The sequence below is a fragment of the Panicum virgatum genome, chromosome 2K, assembly GCF_016808335.1.
Source record: "Panicum virgatum strain AP13 chromosome 2K, P.virgatum_v5, whole genome shotgun sequence".
In the NCBI taxonomy this organism is placed as follows: domain Eukaryota; kingdom Viridiplantae; phylum Streptophyta; class Magnoliopsida; order Poales; family Poaceae; genus Panicum; species Panicum virgatum.
Window position 1 is genome coordinate 2,339,828 of NC_053137.1, and position 24,596 is coordinate 2,364,423.

At 47.0% G+C, this 24,596-nt stretch overlaps 2 protein-coding genes across 3 annotated transcripts; both read right to left on the reverse strand.

Moving 5' to 3' along the window:
• Positions 1-1,165: 1,165 nt before the first annotated feature.
• Positions 1,166-3,404, reverse strand: LOC120660805. The gene is made up of 2 exons (XM_039939448.1): positions 2,840-3,404; positions 1,166-2,728 (listed from the first exon to the last, which is right to left on the reverse strand). The coding sequence occupies exon 2, from the start codon at positions 2,671-2,673 to the stop codon at positions 1,285-1,287; it is 1,389 nt and encodes a 462-aa protein (XP_039795382.1). The 5' UTR covers positions 2,674-2,728; positions 2,840-3,404; the 3' UTR covers positions 1,166-1,284.
• Positions 3,405-10,498: 7,094 nt separating this feature from the next.
• On the reverse strand, positions 10,499-12,887 carry LOC120660863. 2 transcript variants are annotated; one of them, XM_039939521.1, is made up of 3 exons: positions 12,416-12,881; positions 12,211-12,283; positions 10,499-12,081 (listed from the first exon to the last, which is right to left on the reverse strand). In XM_039939521.1, exon 3 carries the CDS (start codon positions 12,028-12,030, stop codon positions 10,987-10,989), a length of 1,044 nt encoding a protein of 347 aa, XP_039795455.1. In that variant the 5' UTR covers positions 12,031-12,081; positions 12,211-12,283; positions 12,416-12,881; the 3' UTR covers positions 10,499-10,986. The 2 variants fall into 2 exon arrangements, with proteins under 2 accessions (XP_039795455.1, XP_039795447.1); XM_039939513.1 differs by having other exon boundaries at positions 10,499-11,533; positions 11,564-12,887.
• Between the last annotated feature and the right edge of the window lie 11,709 nt (positions 12,888-24,596).

The window sequence follows — 24,596 nt, forward strand, 5'->3', positions numbered from 1 at the left end:
TTGAGATGTACAAGGAGTCAAGGACACTCTGCTCACGCACTCCTGGGCAATGGCCGAGGACAGCGCCATCAGCAGGCCACGGTGGGAAGTGGGAACTGATACTGATCGATCTACCTGTGTGCCGAGCTACAAAGCTATTATTTGTGACAAGTCGTCCGGTGATTACAATGTGGTGATGGAAGCTACAAAGCTCTCTTTGCAATGCAACACTGCAAACCAGAAGCTCAGCTGCATTGTCTGTTCCTGAGAAACTAGCAACCCAAGATGGAGAACAGCTAGTTAGGACCGACCAGAAGATGCTGCACGGTCACAAGTGTTGTCGGAGTTGTGCAATCTATATCTTACTTTGACTCAGCCAGATATATCCTTTTCAGTAAATAAAGTTTTGTTTGCTAATTATAATTTCTTCAGTCACCAACCTCTTCACATTTGACAACAGTTAAAAGACAAGAATGCCACGTGTTGAGACCTGGATAGTAGGGGCACCTAGAAAATGCCGGTGCGAACACTGAACTCTATTGTTTTCTGAATAAAATGTTGCCGTGGTGACTACTGAACTCTATTGTTTTATTCAGGAGTAGTTCCATTAAAAAAATCATCCAAGTATGATCATGTTTTGAAGATTTCATCGCAAGAACACGGTAGTGCAGTCGAATTTTGATTTGGATATACGATTTTGAAAAAATGACTGTGTTACACACCTTGACTGTCAGTCACGAGGATTCACCGTCACGCGTGTGATGACGGGCCCTGACGTGCACACTGGGCCTTTCCGGTCAATTCGTGCTGAGATGCTGGGCTTTGTTGAACTAATTCCGCAGGGGCCCATGAAGGCCTCGAGGGAGGGAGAGACCCGGTCCCAACTTGACTGAACATGGTCCAAACTTCCATTCATCGGTGGGGATTTTGTTTTTTTTTCTTTTTGAAACATTCAAAAGATTGTTGGTGAGCGCATATACGTCACAACTAATTAAGGAACATTTGTCAGACTTTATTTCTACTAGACTGAGCATTTGGCATCCGCTCAAGCTATTCACATTTATCGAGCTCTGCTATGTTTCGTACTTCCGTTGAGCATGTTATTCTCACAACCACATGAATCAGTCAGTCAGGTGGCTGGTAACACCACAACGCAATATAATGCAGTACTTCGCACAAGAAAAAGTAATGCAAAAATAATACATTTATTCATTTCACAAACAGCAGCAGAGCTCCTGCTCGTTACATTCAGTAAAAGAAACACACGATATATATGCTAGGTACTAGTTGACAAGACCAAGTCTTCTACGACCGCTTTCTCTTTGCAGCTGCACTCCGGGTATTGTACCTGCCGCTGGCTTTGGGCACGGCTGCCTTGACGATCCTTTGCTTTTCCACATAAAAGTATGCATGACCATGTCTAGAGAACCAGTGAACGTTATAATCCTTCACCTCTGGCTGACGGATGAGAAATTCAACTGATCTTGATCTTGTCATATCAACTGTTTGTTCTATGTCACCAAACGGAAAGCGTTCGTTTTTGCTTCCCATGGCCTCCAATACAAAACTGTTGCACATCGGGTCGGTATGAGGTGTGAAGCCAACTTCCACCGTAAGAGGTGTCTGATCTACCACGATGTTTCTACCACCAGCTTCGTCAGATGCGCTAGGCAAGTTGTACTCTAGTGCTGAGACATAACAACTGAAACCGAATAAAATAGTTTGCTCTTGGAATAAATGCGATAATCCCGATGAGTTAGTGCTATTAGCACTAGGCACATGCCCATTTCCTTGGCAACATAGTGGATCCGAGCGGAACTCTGTACTAATCGAAGCCACAGATTTTTCAAAGTCAACAAAGGGAGGAGCATACGAATCTGAAATCTCCTGTAAATTACGCACTTGGGTGAGATGTCCAATTATTGCATCTTGAGCTGGAAGGTTGAGCAGTGATGCGGATGACCGCACGCAATCTATAGCAGTCCCAACTATGTCCGTGCTTTCCGACAGCCGTAGCATTAAGGCAAGGCTGAAACTTTTATCTAACCTCTCGCGATCGAAACGCTTATACAATATGATTGCCTCCACGCCACGCCCTTCCAAAACCACAGGAATTATATCAAACCAGAGAACTTGGCTTCCTTTCGCCCTCTTATAGTACCCGAGACGTCTCCTTTGGAGAAGTTGCCTGACAAATGGGTAGGGGAAGAAGGTGTCGCGGCGGAGTGGGCAGGCGGACTCCACGTCCGCTACAAACTTGTCAGCACTATCTGCGTACCCCTCAAATATTTGGACAGCGGACGAGCTCAAGCACTGCTTGTTCAGGCCAGCAAGAGAAGAGAAGGAGAAATATGCAGCACCAGCAATCCGTTGGAGGTAGTAGTAGGAACTCCTTACCACCACTTGCCCTGTTTCTGCGTGGCCTTGGAGCGCAGCTGGCAGCTTGTGCTTGTTGAGCAGATCAACTCCCTCGTTGTAGGCGCTCATGAGCATCTTCCAACGCCGAAGCAGGGAGACGCATGTGATTGGCATCTTCGCGGTCCTCTCAAAGGCATACTCCATGCGAGACAGTGCTATGTCGAGCCTTCTGACGTTGTGAGCTCTGGACGCCCTGTCATCGAACTTGGCTGAGATGGACGAGAACACCCTGCTCACGCCCTCTTGAGCAAGAGTCGAAGCCACCATTTCCCCCATTAGAGAGGACAGTTTGCAGAAGCTGATCTGCTACCTGCTGGACAGGCAAAACAAGCTACACAGGATCTGCTTCAGTTTGACGTAAATAAGAGATCGAGAAAATGTATTTATTTCAGAAAAAGAGAGAGAGAAAACGTAGGTGCAGAGAATGCCAATCCTTTATTACCTCAGCAGCGTGCGCCCTGCGAATAATCACACCCACCAACTGATGGTGATCAGACAAGACCTAAGGTAGGCAGGTGATGATGGGATGAAGGGGAGCGAGGTGGTGTGAATGATATCTAGAGAAGGAAGAAGGAGGTGTGGTGGTTGGCTGCGTGCGTCGTTCTCTTCTTCTTACCGGACGAGCTGTTTAATTATATAGAAGTGGAGAACTCTACTAGCAGGGAGGGACGGCGAAACTGCGAGGCAGAGATGTCTGCTGCCCGTGAACGATGTGGAAAGCTCGACGAAATGCAGCGGACCTACGGCTCTCATGTCCTTCTTCTAAGGACGAGCAGCAGTCAACCGTCTTCTACGCTGAGTGGCAGACCGTCCTCCAGTCAGCTTTGCTCAAAAGTGGAGCGAGGAACCCTTTGATTTTGAGCACTGTGTAGTCCGAATCAGCGAGGCAGCTGTGGGCTTAGAGGTGGAAAGCTCCAGGAATGCGAGAGGATAGATGCATGCGGTTCCAACTTTCTAGCTAGGAAGCTTGGACTTAGAGGTAGCTGTGATGTGATGACCGTTTGTAGTTACTTACCGTCAGACTAATAAGAACACGGATTCGATCGAGATGTATATTAGTTTGCTGCCCGGGAACCAAGTGGAAAGGTCGACGAAATACAGTGGGCGACGGCGTACGGCTCTCATCCTGAGCTGAGTGGCTCACCGTCCTCCAGTCACCTTTCTGAAGTAGCGATAGCGAAGCACTGTATGTGTTGTGCGAAACCGCGAGGCAGCTGTGTGTTGTGTTAACTGATTGGCCGGAAACGAGGCCGAAAGCTCCAGGAAACGCAAGAGGCCGTGGATGCATGCGGTTCCAACTTTCTAGATAGGAGGCTAGCTAGGAGCTAGCTGTGACTGTGATGTGATGACCGACTATGAACACGGATTCGAACGAGATGTGTACTTGCTTGTAGCTTCCAAATCACTACTCTTTCAAAGGCTTTTGGCTGGATACATGTGCATTAATTGTTGTGATGGGTACTGACGCGTGCTTTTGCTTCTGGCTTTTTAAATGCTATTGAATAGTTCTTGCCCAAAATATATCCACGTTGTCTACCTACGACTATTGCGGCTTTGCTCCCTCGCCATAGTAGTGAAGTTGTTGAGTCTTTGGTCAAAGAGAAATATAAATGAGATTATTTCATCTTTAATTTAACCAATTGTACGTCCTACAAGGTAAACTAGTTCAGTAACCCATTTAATTACATTCGTGATGAGCACCATTGATGCATCACAAAGATCATGGAAACACATAAATAATCCCGTCAGCACCAATTGTACGTCCTACAAGGTAAACTAGTTCCATTAGTTTGCTAGGATATTTTTTTTCCAAAGACCATAAGTTTGCTGGGATATAAAACATTGACCTGCTCGGGTGAATGCACTTGCTTGTGCCACATCTGAGGCCCTGTTTAGTTGGTGAAAAATTTCCTACAGTACTCATCACATCGAATCTTCGGACACATGCATGGAGTATTAAATACAGTTGAAAAAATAATTAATTACACAGTCAAACTGATTAGCATGAAATGAATCTTTTAAACCTAATTAGTTCGTAATAGGATATTATTTGTCAAGTAACAACGAAATATGCTACTGTATCAAAACCAAAACTTTTTCACTAACTAAACAGGCCCTGAATGCTACAAGCAAAGTATGCATTTCTGTGATGCCTCAACGTGCACAGCTACACACATGCATATAGGTAGGGGTGGCAACGGGTAATCCACGCGGATATAGACTTCGTTGACCTGCACCCGCGAGCCAAAATTTGTGCCCGCACCCACGCCCGCACACGAGTACAAAACGTTATCTGTAACCGCTACCCGCGGATATCCGCATGCCCGCGGGTACGCCTGTGTCTGCGTAAGTTTTAGGAAATTAAACATATAATTCAATTTTAATAGCAAAAAAATTAATATATAGCAAACAAGTAAGTTCAAGACAACAAACAAAATAGTCTGACATGATACATCAATCATCTCAAATCAAAGTCAGCACAAATTAACACCATTATTACATTAAAAAAGTTCAGTTAAACCAATCAAATTTGCAGGCTTACGGATTCGGGTATCAAATTTTTAAAACCGATATAAGATATCCGTTGGGTTTAGAGTTGTACCGCTTCCGTGCCCGCGGGCACAAACTCAGATCCGAATCCGCGCCTACTGGATTTGGTATCCGTGGGTACATGGATATTTTATACCCGTTGCCATCTTTATGTATAGGAGAGCTGACCTGTTTGGGCATGTCGACCGTTCTCTAGCTACTTTAAAACTGATGAAGCGTCACCTTGCGCCACACCACCCACCTATATATAATGGGCTACTATCGACTTATATCCACCCTCGGCCCATATCTCAATTAACCACAAGATGCTTGACGTCCAGTCGTCCAGATGGTGCCGCAAGCTTTGATTCAAGCCACCATATCGCACTGGGAAGAGAGGGGAGGGTTTTTTTTTTTGCCCCGGGGTAGCTAGCTGGGGCAGCTGCCCCACCTTGCTGTATGGGCAGCTCACTACGACAAAAAAACATTAACTGTGACCTTTAAAAATGGCCTTGGAAGTTGGCAGCAATTACAACCGAGACAGTTGCAAAAAATCGACTTGCAAAATAGATTTACAGAGGCGGGCATTATAAGACAGCCACCTCCAAAAATAATCTATTTTCGGAGGCAGTCACCTTAAGATGTCCGGCGGGCGCGGCAAATCTAGTGGAGGGTGCGGCGACGGGGCAGATTCGGCTGCGGCGCGCCGGGCACGGGACGACGCCCATGGATGGGTTCGGCAGGCCTGTGGATGGGCTTGGCGGGCCTGCCCATAGGCTTTCTATTTTTTATTCGATTAACTGAGGCAGGCAGGCAACCGCCTCGGTTAACCCATTTTCCCCACCTTTGTTAACTTTTTTTTGTAGTAGTGGCTCCACCTATGTCCCCAATCAAGGGTTCAGCTTGGCTTGGTCTGGCTCGTCGCATTAACGAGCCAGCTTGACGAGCAGAAATGGGAGCTCATGAAGCGTCCCCTCATAAGAGAAGACTTAAAAGTGATACAATATCAGTCCTAGGAGGCTGATAATACTTTTTTTACATCAGATGGTACATCACCGTACAACTCTACGCGGAAGTGGGTAGTGAAACACCACTATCGTGAGGATAACAACTAACACCCACACAATGATATTAACTACGAAGAGGGGGTCATCAAAGTCTTGTGCCATGCGGAACTTCCTGCGGGTGACCCTATCCACAGGCAAAGTTGGGTGCAGGACGGAACCTCTACTCAACATCTTCGGGAACGAAGTCTGGATCTTCCTCTGTAAAAATTAAGAATGGGGTGAGTACAAACGTACTTAGCAAGTCCAACCACACCCACGGAGGGGGTACAAATAGAATATAATGCATAGGGTAAATCAAAGATAAGGCTAGGGTTTTATCTGCGGAAAGCTAATTTTTATGCAGGGGTTCATTTGAAAGAAAGGATTTTTAAAGCAAGTTTTCTTGTACCAAGTAACACGTAGTATTCATCCACACAGGATCCAAGTTTTAAGTTGCTACCGGACTCCTCATCCGCCGTAGCACACGGCACAACTGGCAGACACCTTTCCAAAACAACTCACGCCAACCCATCCATTCCAAGAAGAAACACTAGTTATGTCACCACACCGTAACTCACCCAGTACCATGGGCACGGCTATTCAAATAGATTTTATACTCTGCAGAGGTGTGCAACTTTACCCACAAGCAGGGCACCACAGCACGATCACCTTAGTGTCGGTGCAGATCCCAACATAGTCATTAACCACCTTAGTTAGACCTGACTAGCCACCACGGGATCCACCAAGGGGTCATCGACCTATCACCGAGGTTTAACCGGGGCCTAAGTCATACAGAGCTTATCCCTTCTCCTTGGTCACCCGTTGCTCTCAGCTCTCCTGATGGCTATCAGACTAACTAGTGGGGTTCATGCTAAGCCGTTGCCCATACAACGGTCGAGTGGTTTGCACGATGATTGAGTTAGGTGAGATGACACACCAACTCTGTCCTTAGTTGTGACAAGATGGATATCTCCCTTTCTTACTCAACCACGCAGGTACGAGCACACCATTCGGCAATTCACACAGAAATGCCATCCATCCCGTCTAAACTTATCTTTCGAAAATCTCCCATTTTTCCCTTCCCACACACTCACACCATTTCTTTGTATAAAACAAGTTGTATCGTGTTTAAGGTCCTAAGCTTTCTAGCATCGATTAACGTCCAAACAGATCACATTCAGACATTAATCTAGGTGGTCAAGGAATGGTTATAACAAATCAAGGGGTGGCTATCCAACCATGTTTTCAGCAGGCAAAACATATGCAGTTTTGTAAAAACAGGCCAATAGGGTGTGTTTATAAAAACTGGGACAAAACATGCATCAAAGGGCGGGATTGAACTTGCCGTCTTCAAAGCCTTCCGGGAAGTCCTGATCGAGGTACTGTCCTTCAGGTTCGGGGTCACAGAACTGGTTCTCGTTTGCTTGCTCGTAGTACTGCTCATCGATGGGTTCTCCCTCGTTCACACCGTGATCTACGACGCATACAAACAAACACACAATCAAGAAAAAGAAATAAAAGTTTTATCATTGAGCTCAAATCGGAAACAATTAAGATATGGAGATAGGAGTAATATTTTTGGGCGGTTTCCTAATGGCATGGCCAAAACTATGTTAGGAATTGCGTTGTAAAGTTTCAGATCGATCGGAGGTTGTTTGGCGCATGGAATGATAGGTCAAAGAGGGATTTAGGGTTAAACCGGGGTTCAGGGGCCTATTTGTAAATAACTTTGAGGGTGGAAGGACTTGATTGTAATTTTAGAAAACATCAGGGTCACTCTGGAAAAGTGTAGGGGTATAATTGAAATTGTGATTATATGGTGGAAGGGTTGGTTTTGAATAAAATGATAAAGGAGGGCTTCTTTTGCAAAAAGGCCAAAGGGTGGAGGGACTCTTAATTAAAAATGGAAAAGTGCAGGGGGGTATGAGCAAAATCGCCCTTCTCCTTCCTCTCTCCCGTGACCAAAACAGGGAAGAGGGAGAGGGCGGCGCCGGCTGCATGGGCCGGCGGCCCTGGGGGTTCGGTGGCGGCCGAGAAGTGGGGGGAAAGGGAGAGGAGAGCGAGATGAGCTGATCCCCTGTCGCAACTCGGGCGGAGATGGACCGTGGAGGTGTGGCCACGGCGGCGGGCGACGGCGACCGTGGTGGCGCCACTGTGGAGCTTGGCGGCGGCCCGGAGCTGGGGAAAAAGTGGAAGGGAGGCGAGGGGATCCTATTGCGCCCCTTACCTTGGGCAGAGGCGGAGTGAGGAGGCGGCTCCACGATGGCCGGCGGGGCTCGGCGACTATGGTGGGCGGTGGCGGCGTTGGGAGTTTGGGGAGGAGGCTAGAGGTGGCGGTCGGCGTTGTGGTGGTGGGGAAGCGGCGTAGTGGCCTATTTATGGGCGTGGAAGGCGGTGGAGAGGAGGGGCCGCATTGGTGGAGGTCCGGCGAGCTTGGCGCGGCGCCTTAATGGCGTTCGGCCACTTGCGAGTGTCGCGGAGCGGTGCGCGGCCGGCGAGGATGACAAGACAGCTCGGGCAGGCGCACATGGGGGAGGGCCGGCCGCTGTGCGCGAGCAGTGTGGCTCGGCGGTGAGGCAGGGCATTGTGCGGCCAGGCGAAGCACAGGAAGGCAGTGGTGGTACTAGACGACGGGCGGCGCAGCGAGTCTCGGGGCGCGTGCTGCGTGCGCGGCGCGTGGGCAGGCGGGCAGGGCGGGCCGTTAGCGGCGGGCGGCGCGGCGGGCGACACGGCCACGCGGTGCGCGTGCGCATGCGTGGGCAGGGCGCGCGTCGAGGGGCTCGGCGTGCAGGGGCGCGCACACGCGTGCGTGGACGGGAGCGGGGGTGCGCGCGGCAGCGCGTGGGGCAAAGGCGGCGGCGAGCTGAGCGGCATTCGAGAGCGCGCGTCAGAGGAGAGGGAGGAGGGAGAGAGAGACAGGGAAAAAGGAAAAGAAAAAGAAAAAAAATGGAGAAAAGAAAAAGAAAAAGGGAAGAGAGAGAGAGAGAGAGATTCGTGGCGGAAAAATCGGCGATGACCACGGCGGTGTCGAGCACGCGCTCTGGTCGGGCGTGACGCGCGGGACGAGGGCGAACAGGGAGACGGGACGGCGATGGAAACGGATGTCGGGACCGGTTTTTCGGGAGATCGGGCGGGAAAGGTCTGAGTTCAATGATGAAAAGTTTTGAGAATAATTTTTTTAGCGCGTGATTTATTTTGGTAAATTTTTCGGGATGTCACAGCTCGGCTCGGCTCGGCTCGCTAGGAGCTCGAGCCAGCTCGTTCAAGCCTGCGAATTTGATGAACAACTAAGTTCAAATTAAAAATCAAGTCAACTGCCAACTGCAAATCGGTACAAAGCTAGGAAGGAACTTTGATTTTGACAAAACAAATTTGAGGTATATTATTATAGACGGGAGACTAACGAATAACAACCAAGTAATATAAAAGAACCGAACATACAATAGAATGGGTGGAAATCTGTAGAAAAACAAACAAGCTTGAGATAGGAGTATGGAGAGTCAGATTGGGCCGGTAAGATTACTAGGCTCTACTCTACCATTGCTATTTGCTCGGCTGCTTCTTGGGCTTCTTGACTAGTGAGCAGCTCGAGCTAGCTTGTTACAAATAACGAGTGAAAATCTTAGCTCGATTCGTTATTAGCAATTTCTAACGAGCCGAGCTAGTCAGGGGTTGAGCGAGCTAACGAGCCACTGATTTTTTTGTCCAATTCTGCTCCAATCATGGTTTTTGTTTTGTCTTCTTCGATACAGACTGACTGTGTGTTGACGATTTTTCACTCTCATTGTTGGTGGGCACATCAGTATTTATATGCATCAGAAATAAAGTTGCATTTCCCCATCAGAAATGCAGAGGGGGGCAGCGGAAGCGTCGAGATTAGCAAGCTAATCACAAATAAGCATTTCACCGAACACTTCGTGTGCATATATCAAAACAGCTAGCCCTATAGTTTTGATTCTTTAAACATGGTACTATCCAAACTTCTCAAATGGAAACATACATGCAAAGATCAGCTCAATAACACATCAATCCCCATCATCAACATAACAAAAAACTCATGTATGCATCTTATGTCAATTTTAACCATACACCATGAACTTGAACAAATGGCATCAATAGCAAGTAAGATAGCAACCAACCAATAAGTATGGCAATATAATACCGTATCACAGGTAGACAAAAGGATTTACGTGGAAACCTCTTGCAGAAAAAAATCAAGGGTGGCGACGAGCAAGTAGTTCACCATGAAGATGAAAGATACAAGAGGTGAGAGCCAACAAGGTTGGGTGAGGCTCCAAATCCCCTCCGATTTCACTCTCCATTGGATAAATTTGGTAGATCAAAGCCTCACCCCTCACATCTCCTCTCTCCCCCTCTCAACCCCCAAAGGGGGAGAACAAGGCCCTACTGAGAAGGGGATCTCAGGCTGCTTACTTGAGCTGGTTTGTCCACCTTGCAAAAGGACCCTCAAAGTTGAAGAATGTTACAAATGAGCCCATAGACACTAACTAAACATATAAGCTACATTTTGCATAATATAGTTGATCAAATTAGCCTCAAGATGGAGTCAATAAGAACAGCAACATCACAATTCATTTCTCAAATATCAGCACATGGCTTCTACTTGTACATTGAGCGCTTTTGAGATCAGAAACACACAATATATATACTAGCTAGTTGAGACAACACCAAGGCTAGCTTCTACCGCTTTCTCTTTGCAGCTGCACTCCGGGTGTTGTACCTGCCGCTGGCTTTGGGCACACCTGCCGTGCCCATACTTGGCATTCTCACAGTAAAATTTGCATAACCATGTCTAGAGCACCAGGACACCCAATAATACTCTATCACCTCGAGCTGACGGATGAGATCGTCGATTGATCTTGATCTTATCATATCAACCGTTTGTTGTATGCTACCAAATGGCTGTTCTTCTATTTTGCTTTCACCCATGGCCTCGGTTACATAATTGTTGTAACTCGATTGGTGAGGGTGGAATATAACCTGCAGCTGAAGATTATGGATCTGTAATGACGTTTGTACCAGCTTCGTTAGATGCGCTAGGCAAGTTGTAATCTCGTGCTGTGATGTAACAACTGGAATTGAAAAAAATAGTTTGCTCTTGGAATATGTGCGATAACTCGTGCCCATTTCGTTGGCAACATAGTGGATCCGGGCGTGAACATTTACTAAAGCAAGGATAGCAGTCTTCAAAGTCAACAACCCAGGGTGAAGCATACGAATCCGTAATGTCCTGTAAATTAGGCACCTGGGTGAGCTCTCCCATTACTGCATCTTGAGCCACAAGGTTGAGCAGTGATGCGGATGACCGCAAGCAATCTATAGCAGCCCCAACTATGTCCGTGCTTTCCGACAGCCGTAGCACTAAGCCTAGACATAAACTTTTATCTAGCCTCTCAGGATCGAAATACTCATACCATAGCAACGCCTCTACGCCACGCCCTTCCAGAATCACAGGAGATACAATAAAATGGTGCTTTTGTCTTCCTTTCACCTTGTTATAGCTGAGATATTTCCCTTGAAGAAGTTGCCTGACAAATGGGTAGGGGAAGAAGGTGTCGCGCCGGAGTGGGCAGGCGGACTCCACGTCCGCTACAAACTCGCCAACACTATCTGCGTACACCTCAATGATTTGGACAACGTTGGAGCTCAAGCACTGCTTGCTTAGGCCAGCAAGAGATGAGATGGAGAAGTTCGCAGCACTAGCAATAATCCGTCCAAGGAAGGAGGAGGAACGCGTTACCACCACTTGCCCACCAGTTTCTTCATGGCCTTGGAGCGCCGGCAGCTTGTGCTTGTTGAGTAGATATACTCCCTCATTGTAGGCGCACCTGAACTTGTTCCAGCGACGGATCAGCGAGACGTATGTGATTGGCTGCTTCCTGGACCATTCAAGGACAAACTCCAAGCGAGAGAGTGCCATCTCGAGCCTTGCGACGGTGTGTGCTCTGGATGCCCTATCATCGAGCTTGGTTGAGATGTACGAGGACAGCCTGCTCACGCCCTCCTGAGCAAGGGCTGAAGCCACCATTTCCCCCATTAGATAGAGGAAAGTACTGGTCAGAAGCTGATCTGCAGGTATCTGTTGAGACTGCAAAACAACGTACATGAGATACTTTAAATTGACCTAAATAAGAGAGAAAATGTATTTATTAAAAAAAAGAGAGAACATGTAGGTCCACGGATTACTGATGATAGAAAATGCCAATCCTTTAATTACCTCAGTTTTCTTGCTGCGTGCACTGCACCCCCGCGCGCGAAGCACCCACCAACTGATGGTGATCACACAGCACCTAATAATGTAGGCAGGTGTTACTGTGTTAGCTAGCTACGGATGATGTCTGAAGATGGGATGAAGGGAGCGAACAAAATGGTGAATGATATCCAGCAGGATCGGAGGTGTGCTGGTGGTTCTTCTTAATTACCGCTCGCGCTGTTTTTATAGAGATGCAGGGAACCAGCAAGTGGAAAGGTCGACGAAATGTCGAAATGCAGCGGACGTACGGCTCTCATCCTTCCTAGGATGAGCTGAGTGACTCCGTCCACTCAGCTTTCTGAAGTAGCTAAGGAGCAGGGGGCGCTTTGAGCACTGTATAGTGCGAAACAGAGAGGTAGCTGTGTGTTGCGTTGACTGACTGGCCGGATCGGAAATGAAGCGGAAAACTCCCGCTCCTATACATCTTGTAAAAAATGGTTAATAAGAAACTCATCTATAAAATCCATTAAAATCCAGCTGATATCCATTCAATATTTATTGGAAAAAAATGTTGAACCATCATTTTGAAAATGTTAGAATCAGTAGTTTGAAAATGTGGAAACAATATTTTGAAAATGTGAATTAATATTTTAAAAATGTTGAACTTCTAATATCCCACCTTCTTCTTCAGAGCCGGCGGTCGGCGCGTGGAGCAGCGAGCGGCAGCGGAGCAGGCGTGACGGTGGCACGCCGAGCAAGTACGGCGCCATGGCGGGCGGAGCTCGGATTCAGGAGGAGGAGGCGGCGCCCATGGTAGGGAAGGAGGCAGCACGAGTAGAAGGTTAGGATTGAAGGAGTTCCAATGGATGAGATTGATTGTATGGATCTCAAACACCGGAAGGTGGATAATTTTTTTTTGAAAGATGTATAGAATTTCTGTGCCATAGATGCATGCGGTTCCAACTTTCTAGCTATGAGGCTTGGACTTGGGCTCTGTTTGGATTTTCATGGGTTATTTATTAGCTCTTCCCAAATAGCTCCAAATAGCCCAAGAGGAGTCAAATAGGAAGACTATTTCTAGGTTATTTGCAAACAACTTATCCCAAAAAACTATCCTCCCAAGTGGTGCTATTTCGGGCTATTTCAGGTGGGGTCTACTAATTCTCTCACTCTCTCTCTTTGAAAAGTGGCAGCCAAATGATTGAAAAAGTACTTTATGAGTCAAATAACTTTGGATCCAAATACCTCAAAGGCTATTTCATTGAATGGCTATTTATTTGAGCTAAATTTTAGCTCTGAAAACAGCCCTTGGCTATTTCTCCAAAATAGACCTTGGAGTTGGAGCTAGCTGTGATGTGACGACCGTTTGTAGTTACATACCGTCAGCCTAATAAGAACACGGATTCGATCGAGATGTATATTAGCTTGCTTGTGACTTCCAAATCACTACTCTTTCAAAGGTTTTGGCCGGATACATGCATATGCATTATTGTGATGGGTACTGACGCATGCCTTTGCTTGTGGCTTTTTCCCATCTACTGTTGACGGCTGACTCAACTCGATCTATCAAGCCGGTAGTGACGCTTTTGGATCCGACGGGTACATAAAGCAACCGAAAGTTAGATAACAGTATTGCCCATGATGTTAGATCACACTAAGAGGGCTTAGGATTCAAATGTATTCAAAGTTGAAGCTAAAGTTATTTAAAAAAATATTTAGTAAAATGGCTTCAGTCGCTTAGGCAAATTCATTTTACAACTTATTCACGGCCCCATAGTGAAACCATTTTGAAAATGACACTTTGATAGTGGCGAAGCCGGTGAGGAAGCTATGCCAAATAGGCTCTCAAAATGTTACTTCTTGCTTGTAGTAGTTGTTGCATGTTGAGCTATCGGCTGAACTTTAATTGAAAGTGCAACATAAAACATTAGACATTAAGCTTGTTGTATGATTACTTATATAATTATATTTTCTGCAAAGAAGAGGACTAAATTTTTTGCGCCGTTAGGTACGGTGGGGCCGTGGCCCCTACTAGGCGCACCCCCTCCCCCCCCACCCCCGCCCCGCCCCCGGTGGCTCCGCCGTTGTATGTGGGCTTTGTTGATGGGCTGAATCGTGCTAGCCCATTATCTTTGTCGTACCCGTGTAGCCACTACATGCTGGGTTTCAGCCCACACACTACGTTACGCCCGTGGCGTGCTGGCACTGACACTAAGTCTATCATGATGTGCCGTGTTCGTGTCGTGTTTTTTTATGCCGCCCATCAGACACTGCCCATTTGACCTGTATACTATACACATCTTTTATATGTCAGGTCCAGCTAATTCCACGTGTAACCATGGAGGCCGCACACAACGGGGCGAATGGTACGGTTTGCATTAACCCTACTTCCCTGTCTCCCCACGCTCCTCATGCTTTGTTGTTTCTCTCGCTGTTTCCCAAATCCAACAAATCTTCGCCGACCATGACCGCGCCATGGCGCTGCCTAAGCTGATCAAGGACACCATCCAAGAAATCCTCTCCTCCCGCCGAACAAGCTAGCCAGTAGCAAATCTATGGACCCATTAGTTATGTTGCCCTCTATAGTCTATCCTACATGAGCTCACAGATCAAAGTCTCGTGTAATCGCATATATAGTAGAATAAAAAAGCAGTCTGAATATCTAAATCAATAACTACTCCAAAATATGGATGGCAGCGGGTCGGGTTCGGGGCAGGTATCCGAGGATTTCGGGTTTGGTTTCTAGTTTCGACCAGTGGATTTGCGGGTTCGGGTACCCGAAATTTTTCGGGTTTGGAACGGATTCCTAAATTAACCCGCAGAGCTCAGCCTAATAAAGACCCATCTAGCAACCCTAGCAATATATACTTGAAATCTTATCCTCAAAACCTCACCCCCATTCACCTGCTACCTCCTTCCAGCCGCCGCAGCACCTAGCGCACCCCGAGGCCCCGATCCCTCACGGCGCCCCCGACCTGCAGCTTCGCAGCTCCCCGCGCCCATCCCGCCCCCACGTGAAGCTCGGCCAGCACGACGAGAGCTGCGCAGAGGTCCGCCCTGCCCCGCCTTGTCGGTGTCTCTCACTGGGGCCGCCACCCCTGCCTGCTCGCCGTTGTTCGCGGGTGCCACCCACCCCGCCAGCTCGCCAGCTTACGCGGGCGCCGCCGGCCCCGCCTCACTCCGCTCGCCGCCCGCTCTGCCTCGGTCTGCTCGCACGGGCTCCGCTCGCCCCGCCCCCGCGCTCAGGTCGGCCAGCGCTGGAGCAACCTGCCCCGCACCCAGCCCCCGCATGGCGGATGGGCAGAAGCCACCCGTGCGGCCATGCCCCGCAATCTGGATGAGCGAGCAACCTTATCCTTGTTGCTGGAACACTCGTTTGTAAAAAGAAAAAAAAATCAGATTTTAGATTATACGTCGGGTGGGATGAATTCTGACCCGAATTGGAGTTCGGAGCGGATTTGAGTTTTAGTTTTGGATGCCCAGGCACTCCATCCGAACCGAATCCGACCCGTTGCCATCCTTACTCCAAAACCTCATTGCGGAGGTGACTTGTTCGCTACAAGATTCAGGTAGCGCGGGGGATCAGATGCGCACCTCGAGCGCGTGGAGGACCAGGCTACCAGACTACCAGTAGAAGGCACAGGGGCAGGCAGGGCGGCGATTCCTCATCTTGGTGGATTGTCCTGTCTGTCACCCGTGCCGCCGTCGCCATCTCTCCCGACCGGCACTCAGCTTCATCCTCTCCGCATGCGACGTCCCTGACCTGCTTACCAGGCCTCTCTGGTCAATTGGTGCTGGGATGCTGGGCTTCACTGAACTAATTCCTCATAGCCTCAGAGGCCCATGAAAGCCTAGAGAGAGAGAGGGAGAGACCTGTCACATCGCGACTGAACATGATCCAAACTTCCATTCATCGGTGGGGATTACTTTGATTTTTTTTTCTTTTAGGAGTATTCAAAAGATTGTTGGTGAGGGTATTATGTCACAATTAATGGGACATTTGCTCAGACCTTATTTCTACTAGGTGATTTTTTTTCCTTTTGGAACATTCAAAAGATTGTTGGTGGAACATTTGCTCCGTGCAAGCTATTACATTTATCGAGCTATTGTATGTTTCGTACTTCCGTTGAGCATGTTATTCTCACAATCACATGAATCATTCAGTCAGGTAGCGAGTAAACAATGCAAAGTAGTGCTGGTACTTCGCAAGAAAAAAAAACAATGCAAAAAAAATAGTACAGTATTTCATTTCTCAAGTCGTTACATTAAGTAAGGAAAAAGACCAGTTCAGACTCTCAGTCTATCAAGAAAAAAATCTAATTTTTAATCTTTAACTATAAAATTGAATAATAGAAGTCATCAAACTGTCGAAACTGGACAAATTTAACCCTTCGACTGGTTTCAAAGGTGTTATTCCATTTAAAACTAAAAAATTCATAAGTAATTTATTTTAAATAAAAAATGCGAAAAAGGATGCTATTCAGTCAGTGAGGTGGTTGGTAACACAATAATGCAATGCAGTACTTCGTACAAGAAAAAATAATGCAAACATAGTACATTCATTCATTTCACAAACAACAGTTGATTTTATTTTAATTAACCACAAGTTGGTGATCCAATATTTTGTTTATATGTTATTGTTCTCATATAGATTGATGTGAAACAGTATACTATGGTATGAAATAGTAACTCTTAACTTTTATGCTGGATAGTTTTCAGGTTGTGCTTGCAACACATTGCCATTACCAGCATAGACAAATTAATCAATACTGATATGCCTGGCCAGTTTACAAATCCAAGAATCTGAATCTGCCACTGTTGGCACTTTGGAGGGTTGATGCTTTAAAATGTTTATTAGTATTCTGTTTCGTAGATTGATTTCTTCTAGGGCCGGCCACCATGGTCAGAGCCTACCCCAACTTTCTTGACTCTAAAAGGGCTGTTGTTGCAGTACCAGCGTCACCAGTTCTTATGTTCTTCGTTCCTGACTAGTTGTTTGAGATCATTCTTGTGAAGACAATGTTTGAGGATTAAATCTATTCTTAGTTTCTTACTACGGTCGGTGTTATATTGATGGTTGATAGGCCCACTCAGAACTAAATGTGTATCGTGGTTCTTTTGACCGAAAATTAATCCAATTGATGATTGCTTCAGCTTAGTTTTTACTTCCGGAACCAGGATGGTTGGTTCAGCCTTCAGAAATGCTCTTGGAACTGAAACTGATGAAATTAATCAAAGTTTCTGTATGCCAGGTTACGCATCAGTGGGATTGATATCAAAGTGAGCTTCATATTTTTGGATTGCTCCATTCTTTGTTCATACAACACTAGGATGCATCACCTAGTTGTCGCTTGCTTCTTCTGAAAGACCTGACTGTTCCATCACGTCTCAGAGTTAGCTCCTCAAAGTTCATCTGAAGTCTGAAAGAGGAATGATGTATGTAGGTTGCATTCAGATGCACATCTGCGTGCCATGAAATCTGAAAGGCTTCAGTTGATGGCCTGATTGTGAGTTTCTTTCTAATACTAGCTACTAGTTGACTAACCAGTAGTGTAAAACTGTGAATTGTGGACAGCTATTTTTTTGACACATAAGCAGGGAATTGGTAATATTTTTGGTTTACGACATCATCAAGTACTGTGAGTTGTATTAAGGCTACCGGTTATGGTCTCATACTTTCATACTCATTTGAAGCCCTTGTTCCTTAAGGTTTATCATGAGAATGATAATTGAACCCCCTGTTTTGGTGAAAATATCGTGCTAAACCACGTGTTTCTGCATTTCATCCGGCAATATATCCTTAGAATATCCAGCATGCATCCTAGATCCTAGTGGTTGTGGAACTGCTGCCAAGTTGTTTGATGGTTGGATTGGAGATTGGCCAACATACATTGACGGGATGCGAGTGGATTGTCTTTGAGCCCATAAATAAGTTGTTATTCATGGAAACCCCCTAAAATGTCCTTATTGTGTTGTCTCACTATATGCCGGGTTGCGAGACCATGATCCCCTCTCTTGGATCTCCTCGTCATCCTTTCATTGGCTCTTCCCCTTTGGGGCTTCCTCCCTCCAAATGGCGTTGACGGGTGATGACTGGAGCCTGGATGTGCACCATAGACGATCCTGATCACGACCGTCGTCTGTCAATCTTGACTCGGAGCCTAACGGTTGCACATACCTCGAAGTTCAACCATCGGTGGTAATATGGTCCAGTGGGCAATGACATGCTTCTGTTATGGGGACTAATCCTTGAACCTGTAGTGTTTTCTTCTTCCTCTTTGTATGTGTAACTGGAGTCTGTTTGTGTTGTTAGTGTTCATGTACTCTCACCTCCCTCTTTTGTATTCGTTCATGTACTTGGTGCCGAGCACCCTCCATTACCAGCTTGCCGGAATCTATGGTAAACTTATTCAGGTGGGGACTCTCGTCCCCCCCCCTAGTGTTCTCTAAAAAAAATGTCCTTATTTGTAGGCTTGTGGACAGTTGCACTTGTGTCGTGGTGGAAGCCATAGGGACCTCTGCAAAACAGCTTGTGTCGACCCTAGAGTTGGCAAACTATATCTGAGATCCCCAAGAGATCTAAGGTCTGCTAAAAAAAGTTCTAAAACATAACTTCAACAATCATTTTTGTAGATTGTCCCAAGGGCCTTTATATATTTCAGGGAAGTCAAAATAAAATAGAAGGACAATGCTTATTCTTTTTACAGGAAGAGAAAAGTTTGAGTAGTTATATGAAACATGAATAAACAATAGTTCAACCAAGCATAAGTTCTCAAAGACAATTAGTAATCATGATTATACTTGGCAGTATCCAAATTTCAGTAAAAATAATGATATGTATTTAGTTTGTAGTGGTTGCGTCAAATATTGTCTGGAAAATGACTCACAAGCCAAAATGGCTCCTTGGATTCAGCCCAACCAACCCCCTCCCCCCCTCTTCCCCGCCGACGCCCCGCGTAACTGAACCTTGGTTTAATTGGTTGCCTCAAGTAGCATTTGGTTTGGCCTGCCGGGTGCACAAAGGTCTTCTCCAGCTTGGCTCCTGAGATGCTAAAGATCGGCTTATATACCCTTGTTGTCGCTGCTCCTAGTCGATCACTCACCATTCTCTGCATCTGACCGGGTGAATCTCTCCTCTTCTTTCCTCTCAGATTCATCTCATCTCCTCTCTTCTTTCTCCTTAATTATCTTTATATGAATTCGTCTGATCTCTCCTGTGTTTTCTCTGTTTTGCAGCACAGATGTGTTGAGGAACCAGTGTCAGTAGGCAAGTGATTTCAATAAGTGGAGATTTCTCGAGAAATCTGTCCATGCGTGCAGGCAAGTGATCCCCCCCCCCTTTGTTTTCCATCAATTTCCCCATCGCTTAACCCTAGAACACTGAGAAAATTATGGAAGCCATAATTTCTCATCTCGACCGTATAGTCCCCAAACTGGATCTGGATTGCTTGAAGATAAAAATAGGCAAGTTTTGATTTATGCTTCTTTACTATCATTTTCTCGAGATCTTGATGGTTAAAATCAGTTCTTTGTTGTTTAGGATTGGAGATCTGCCTCTTCTTCATCTCTTCTCCTGGCTCCTTACTGCTCCTATTGTGGTAAAAAGACACAAACCCATCTCCTAATCCAATTTATTCATGTGGATCTGACCATAGTACCCCAAAGAAAAAATCTTCAAACCCCTTCTTCTCATCTCAACTGTGCAGCCTCTACTAGATTCAATTTGCTCCGTTGTTTTTGAATATAAAAAAGGTAAGTTTTTTTTTGTCAGGATTTTGACTTGTGCTCCTGTCTTGTCATTCCCCCAAGATTCAGATGTTAAAATCAGTTCTTTCTTGTGCAGGATTGCAGCTCCCACTTCACTAGGCTTCCTGCTACGGAGGCAAGCTCACCAAGCCTCTTCGACAAGCTCAGCTGTCGAGCACCTCGCGTGCACCGTGATGCCGCCCACCAAGGCGCGCCCCTCGGTCCCCAGCGCAGCTTGTGGAAGACACCGTCGGCGAGATCCTCCTCCGGCTCCCACCCGACGACCCCGCGAGCCTCGTCCGCGCCTCCGCAGTCTGCAAGACCTGGCGCCGCGCCCTCGCCGACCCCACCTTCCCTGCCCGCTACCGCGCGTTCCACCGGACGCCTCCCGTGCTCGGCGCCTTCTGGGGGGACGCGGTCTTCGTCCCCACCGCGTCGTTCCGCCCGCCCGCCGCCGACCACAGCGGCTGCAACGTGCTCGACTGCCGCCACGGCCGCGTGCTCCTCGAGAACCTCGGCTCCGGGGGCCTCTCCGTCTGGGACCCTATCACCGGTGACCTGCGCCGCCTCCCGGATGTGCCCGGCATCTTCTCGCTCGTCTGCAATGGCGCGGTGCTCTGCGCCGCGGGCGCGGGCTCCCGCTGCGACCACCTCGCCTGCCACGGGGGTGCCTTCCTCGTGGCCTTAGTGGGCGCCGGCATCCAAGGGAAAGTGCACGCCTGCCTCTACTCGTCGGAGACCGGTGCGTGGAGCGCACTGACCTCCGCCCCGATCGATTACATCTACCTCCCGCCGGATTACGCTTACTCCACCACCTCCTGCATCACAGTCGACAATGTGCCCGCCGCGCTGTTGGGGAACGAACTCTACTTCATTGGTGACTTCGGCAATGAGATCCTGCGGTGCGACCTGGTCGGGGAAAACCTCGCCGTGGTCGACCCGCCGGACGTGGAGACTTGCTACGACGGCGTCGTCGTCATGCCGGAGAAGAACGGCAGGCTGGGATTTGCCTTCGTGAAGGCCAACAGCCTCCATCTGTGGTTGATGGAGACGGGCCCAGAACCTGATGGATACGGCCGATGGGAAAAGCGCAGGGTCATCGATCTGGAGACGCTGTTCCCAATTCTCAACCTCTCACCGTATTTGAGTGGCTTTGTGGATGCAATCAACTGCATTGTTGTGACAACAGGTGATGCTCTTTACACCATTGAGCTCAAGACATTACTGACAAGGAAGGTGTGCAAGACGGAGAAACCCTACTCTTATTGCTGGCTGTACACTAGTTTCTACATTCCAGGTAAGATTTCTCATGTTTCTCTGTGTTTGGTTAATTCTGATATATATGCGAGTATTTAATTACCACCTCATAGTTAACTTCACCTTTTGAGCAAGAAGGCTGAAGGCATGCATAATAATAGAAAGTTTATTAGTGCCCACTGCCCAGGCTACAAGTGACATTGTATTTAGTCAGGATTTATTCCGAGACACAAGGAGCATAAAAAACAGTATTTGTGATCCAGAAATTGAATTTAATTTGAATATACCTCGGACTTTTTGTTATTGTTTAGTACATTGCCCTTCATGGTACTGCGAGTTTGATTGCTGATCTTTAACATGATGAGCTTTATGCTCGGTTTATTTTCAGCATGTGCTAGTGGAATACTTGCAGCACCTGTGGCGAATGGAGACTGAGTGAACTTCTGTGAGCCATTTGAGGACATAACCAGGCAAATGGAATGCAAATCCATCACTGTGCAGTGCTGATGCTGTCCGGTGTTTTATTTCCTACTAAGCATTTGAGCAAATCTATCATCTGCAGAGCTGAGGCTCATGAGAAAGTTTCAGAGAAGAATAGTATCAGCAGTTATCTTGGTCGACTAGCATTCTTCAAATCAAAATTTCTGTTTGTATGAATCAAAAACTATGTTTCAGTTTATTGCAGTCGTGAGTCTTTTACCGGTCCGTGTGTGGTGCAACCACTAGAAAGTAGAAACTCAATATGCCATGTTTTGCTTGAAAACTGAATCACTGTTGTTCAATTTTGGACAAAGTTCCAAAATATCATCATGATTATTACTTAAGAACTGTATTTTAATCGTATATTTCTGCTTGGTTGAGCTGCATGTTCAATTCTGTTTGGCACCGACATTGCAACTGTTGTTTTTTCAATTATGAAAGAAATAGCATGCACGTTTATGTCCCAGTTTGGCTTGTGCGAAAGAGCACTAGTTTCAGGTTTTCAGCTTTCGGAGCACCCTCTTGGAATTGAAAAATACTAGTCTTTATGGTTTGGTTTCAGTAATCCGTTTCTGCTTTCTGCAGATTCTATTGGCAATTTGTTGATTCGATTGAGCTTTCTGAAAACGTCACGAGGGACCTCTCTTGCTGCCACGAGATAATCACCAGCACACATCCGAATGAATGCGAAATTGGAAGTGTAAAGGAGATGGTGAGATCAAAGGCAGCGGAGGTGCCGAATTATTCAGCACTTTGGCTATCCGCTCAATTTTGTCAATTGTAACTTGCAATAGGGAGCTCCCTTATAGAAGCTAATGCTTGGAGAAGCTGAAATGGTTAGCTCCGTTTCAGATGAAAAGAAGCAAAGTTGCAGATGCACTCTGAAATCCACAAACAGAAAACGGAACAACATCGAGCCTTCAGTCAGCTTAAAACAGTATGCGATTGAATCATTGAACTGACTAGTGTTCCAAACATATTCCTGAAAATCCTGAAACTGTTATCCACATTCCAGAAGTGAAAAAGAAGCAAAATGTATCATCAGTTTTGGTGGAGTTGTCAAGCATCATATGACCCTAACAAAAGTAATGATTTCAGCAGAACTGAAACAAGATTGACAGTAAACTTGAAATATAGTCTTGACAGTCATGAACTCATGATCATAACCAACTAAAGAAGAACCACCAAAGGTCCCATAACTTGCCATGGACACTTTAATAGATCAAACTATACCCAACAGAAGACTAGACATTTGGAAGCATCAACCCTGCCATATGCCAACAGCAGCAGACTCAGCTTGACGCCTTGGGGCTAATATACTTGGGCTTGCTCAATAGTGATTAGTGTGCCTCCGCTGATGATGGCAATACACTGCTAGCATAATCTGAAAGTAACGCGCATATAAGTCAAAATTTGTTTCATAGCTCAGCCTTTTAAGAAGAAATAGTGGTGAGTGCCAGTTGTTTAGAATTAAAAAACAGTCTGAAATGATGTACAAAGTAAAATGTCATTACTCATTAGCTTATCATAGGATATATCCAAATGATAGAACAACAACTTCAGGTTTGTGAAATAAATAAAAAGGTGCACTACTTCCTGGCACATCGATCCTGACAATTTCAAAAACAGTGTTTAACAATTCAAACATAACAAAAACAAATGTGCTCTTCCAACAGTGTCATACATTCAGTTTGCAAGCATTGGCCAACATTGTCAAAGATATTTTCAGTATGGGACTATTATTGACATTCCACTATCGATATATATATAAATCAGGACTACGCAAATGTACAGAAGTACAGTGCAGGGTTACATCTAAGTAAAGTGGCTAGCACAATACCCAACCGTCGCCTGCGCTGGCACCAAGCAGGCCAGCCTCTGTCTGCCCCCTTGCGTGCGCGCCGTGCCGCCCCGCGGTGCGCCAGGCGCGCCTGCACTTAGGTGTCCGGCCAGCGCCATGGCATACCGTCGCACGGGCGTCCGGCGTCGGCTGGCCATCGACGGTGGTTGTGCCTGCTGGTGTCAGGTTGCTAGTTGGTGGGTGAGCTACTGAGCTGGGTCATCGCCGGCCGTGTGTCCGTGTCGTGAGTCGTGACGAGGTGCGACGCGATGCAGAGTGCGACGACGGTGGAGCTTCTGGGTCTGGCGGCATGGCGGTTCCTTGCTCTCCTCCTGCTTCTGGGCGATGTGTAGGCCAAAAAACAGGGTACCAGTCAATTACCAAAATTACGGAAACTCTGGTTGATCGTTGTGCTGAACAAATCTAGAGATGGCATGGTAGGAAACAAGCTCCATCCTACGTTCTGAAGGTCTGAAGGACAATGCGCGCCAAGAATTCACCGAGCCAATTTCACACAGGTTCGTGGGGACGATCAACAAGGCCCATCAGGCTTTCTGACGACAACAGGCACCTTCCTCTCTGCAGCCGATGCATACAAAAAAAAAAAAAACATTTCAGTGCGAGATGGGGTATCGGTTGTTTCGAGCAAAACGCATCTTCTTCTCCGACGCATCTCCGGCTCTGAACCCCGCATGGCGGCGCCGGCGCTTCAGAAGTATCCGACCGTTCAGCCATGGACGCAGAAACAAACTGCGGTTCAGCATTCAGGAGATCCAAGATGAGAATAAAATGCATCCGATTTGCCATACAAGAGAAGAACCCACCGAGAGTTTTCCGGCCAGGTCGAAAGAACTCCGGCTTGACGCTCGTGCAAGCAAGGCTTGGGGGCTCGCCGGAGTTTCGCGGGGCAGCGCCGCGGGATCACGGCGGCCTCGACGAGGGGGTGGGGGAAGAGCCCCTTTCGCTTCCCTGCAGTCCGAGTCTAGTATATCTCGGCCGTCAGATGTGGATTGGACGGCCCTCGGCTGGCCGGGGTGGACGGTAAATGAAATACCGTCCATCCCGGATGGTAATTAGGATACCGTCC

Bases quoted from the DNA above. Each gene is read 5' to 3' on its own strand.
- LOC120660805 (XM_039939448.1), bottom strand. From the start codon at position 2,673: ATGGGGGAAATGGTGGCTTCGACTCTTGCTCAAGAGGGCGTGAGCAGG.
- LOC120660863 (XM_039939513.1), bottom strand. From the start codon at position 12,099: ATGTACGTTGTTTTGCAGTCTCAACAGATACCTGCAGATCAGCTTCTG. The intron at 11,534-11,563 runs CCCACTCCGGCG...CTTCTTCCCCTA, and splicing joins GCGGACGTGGAGTCCGCCTG to CCCATTTGTCAGGCAACTTC.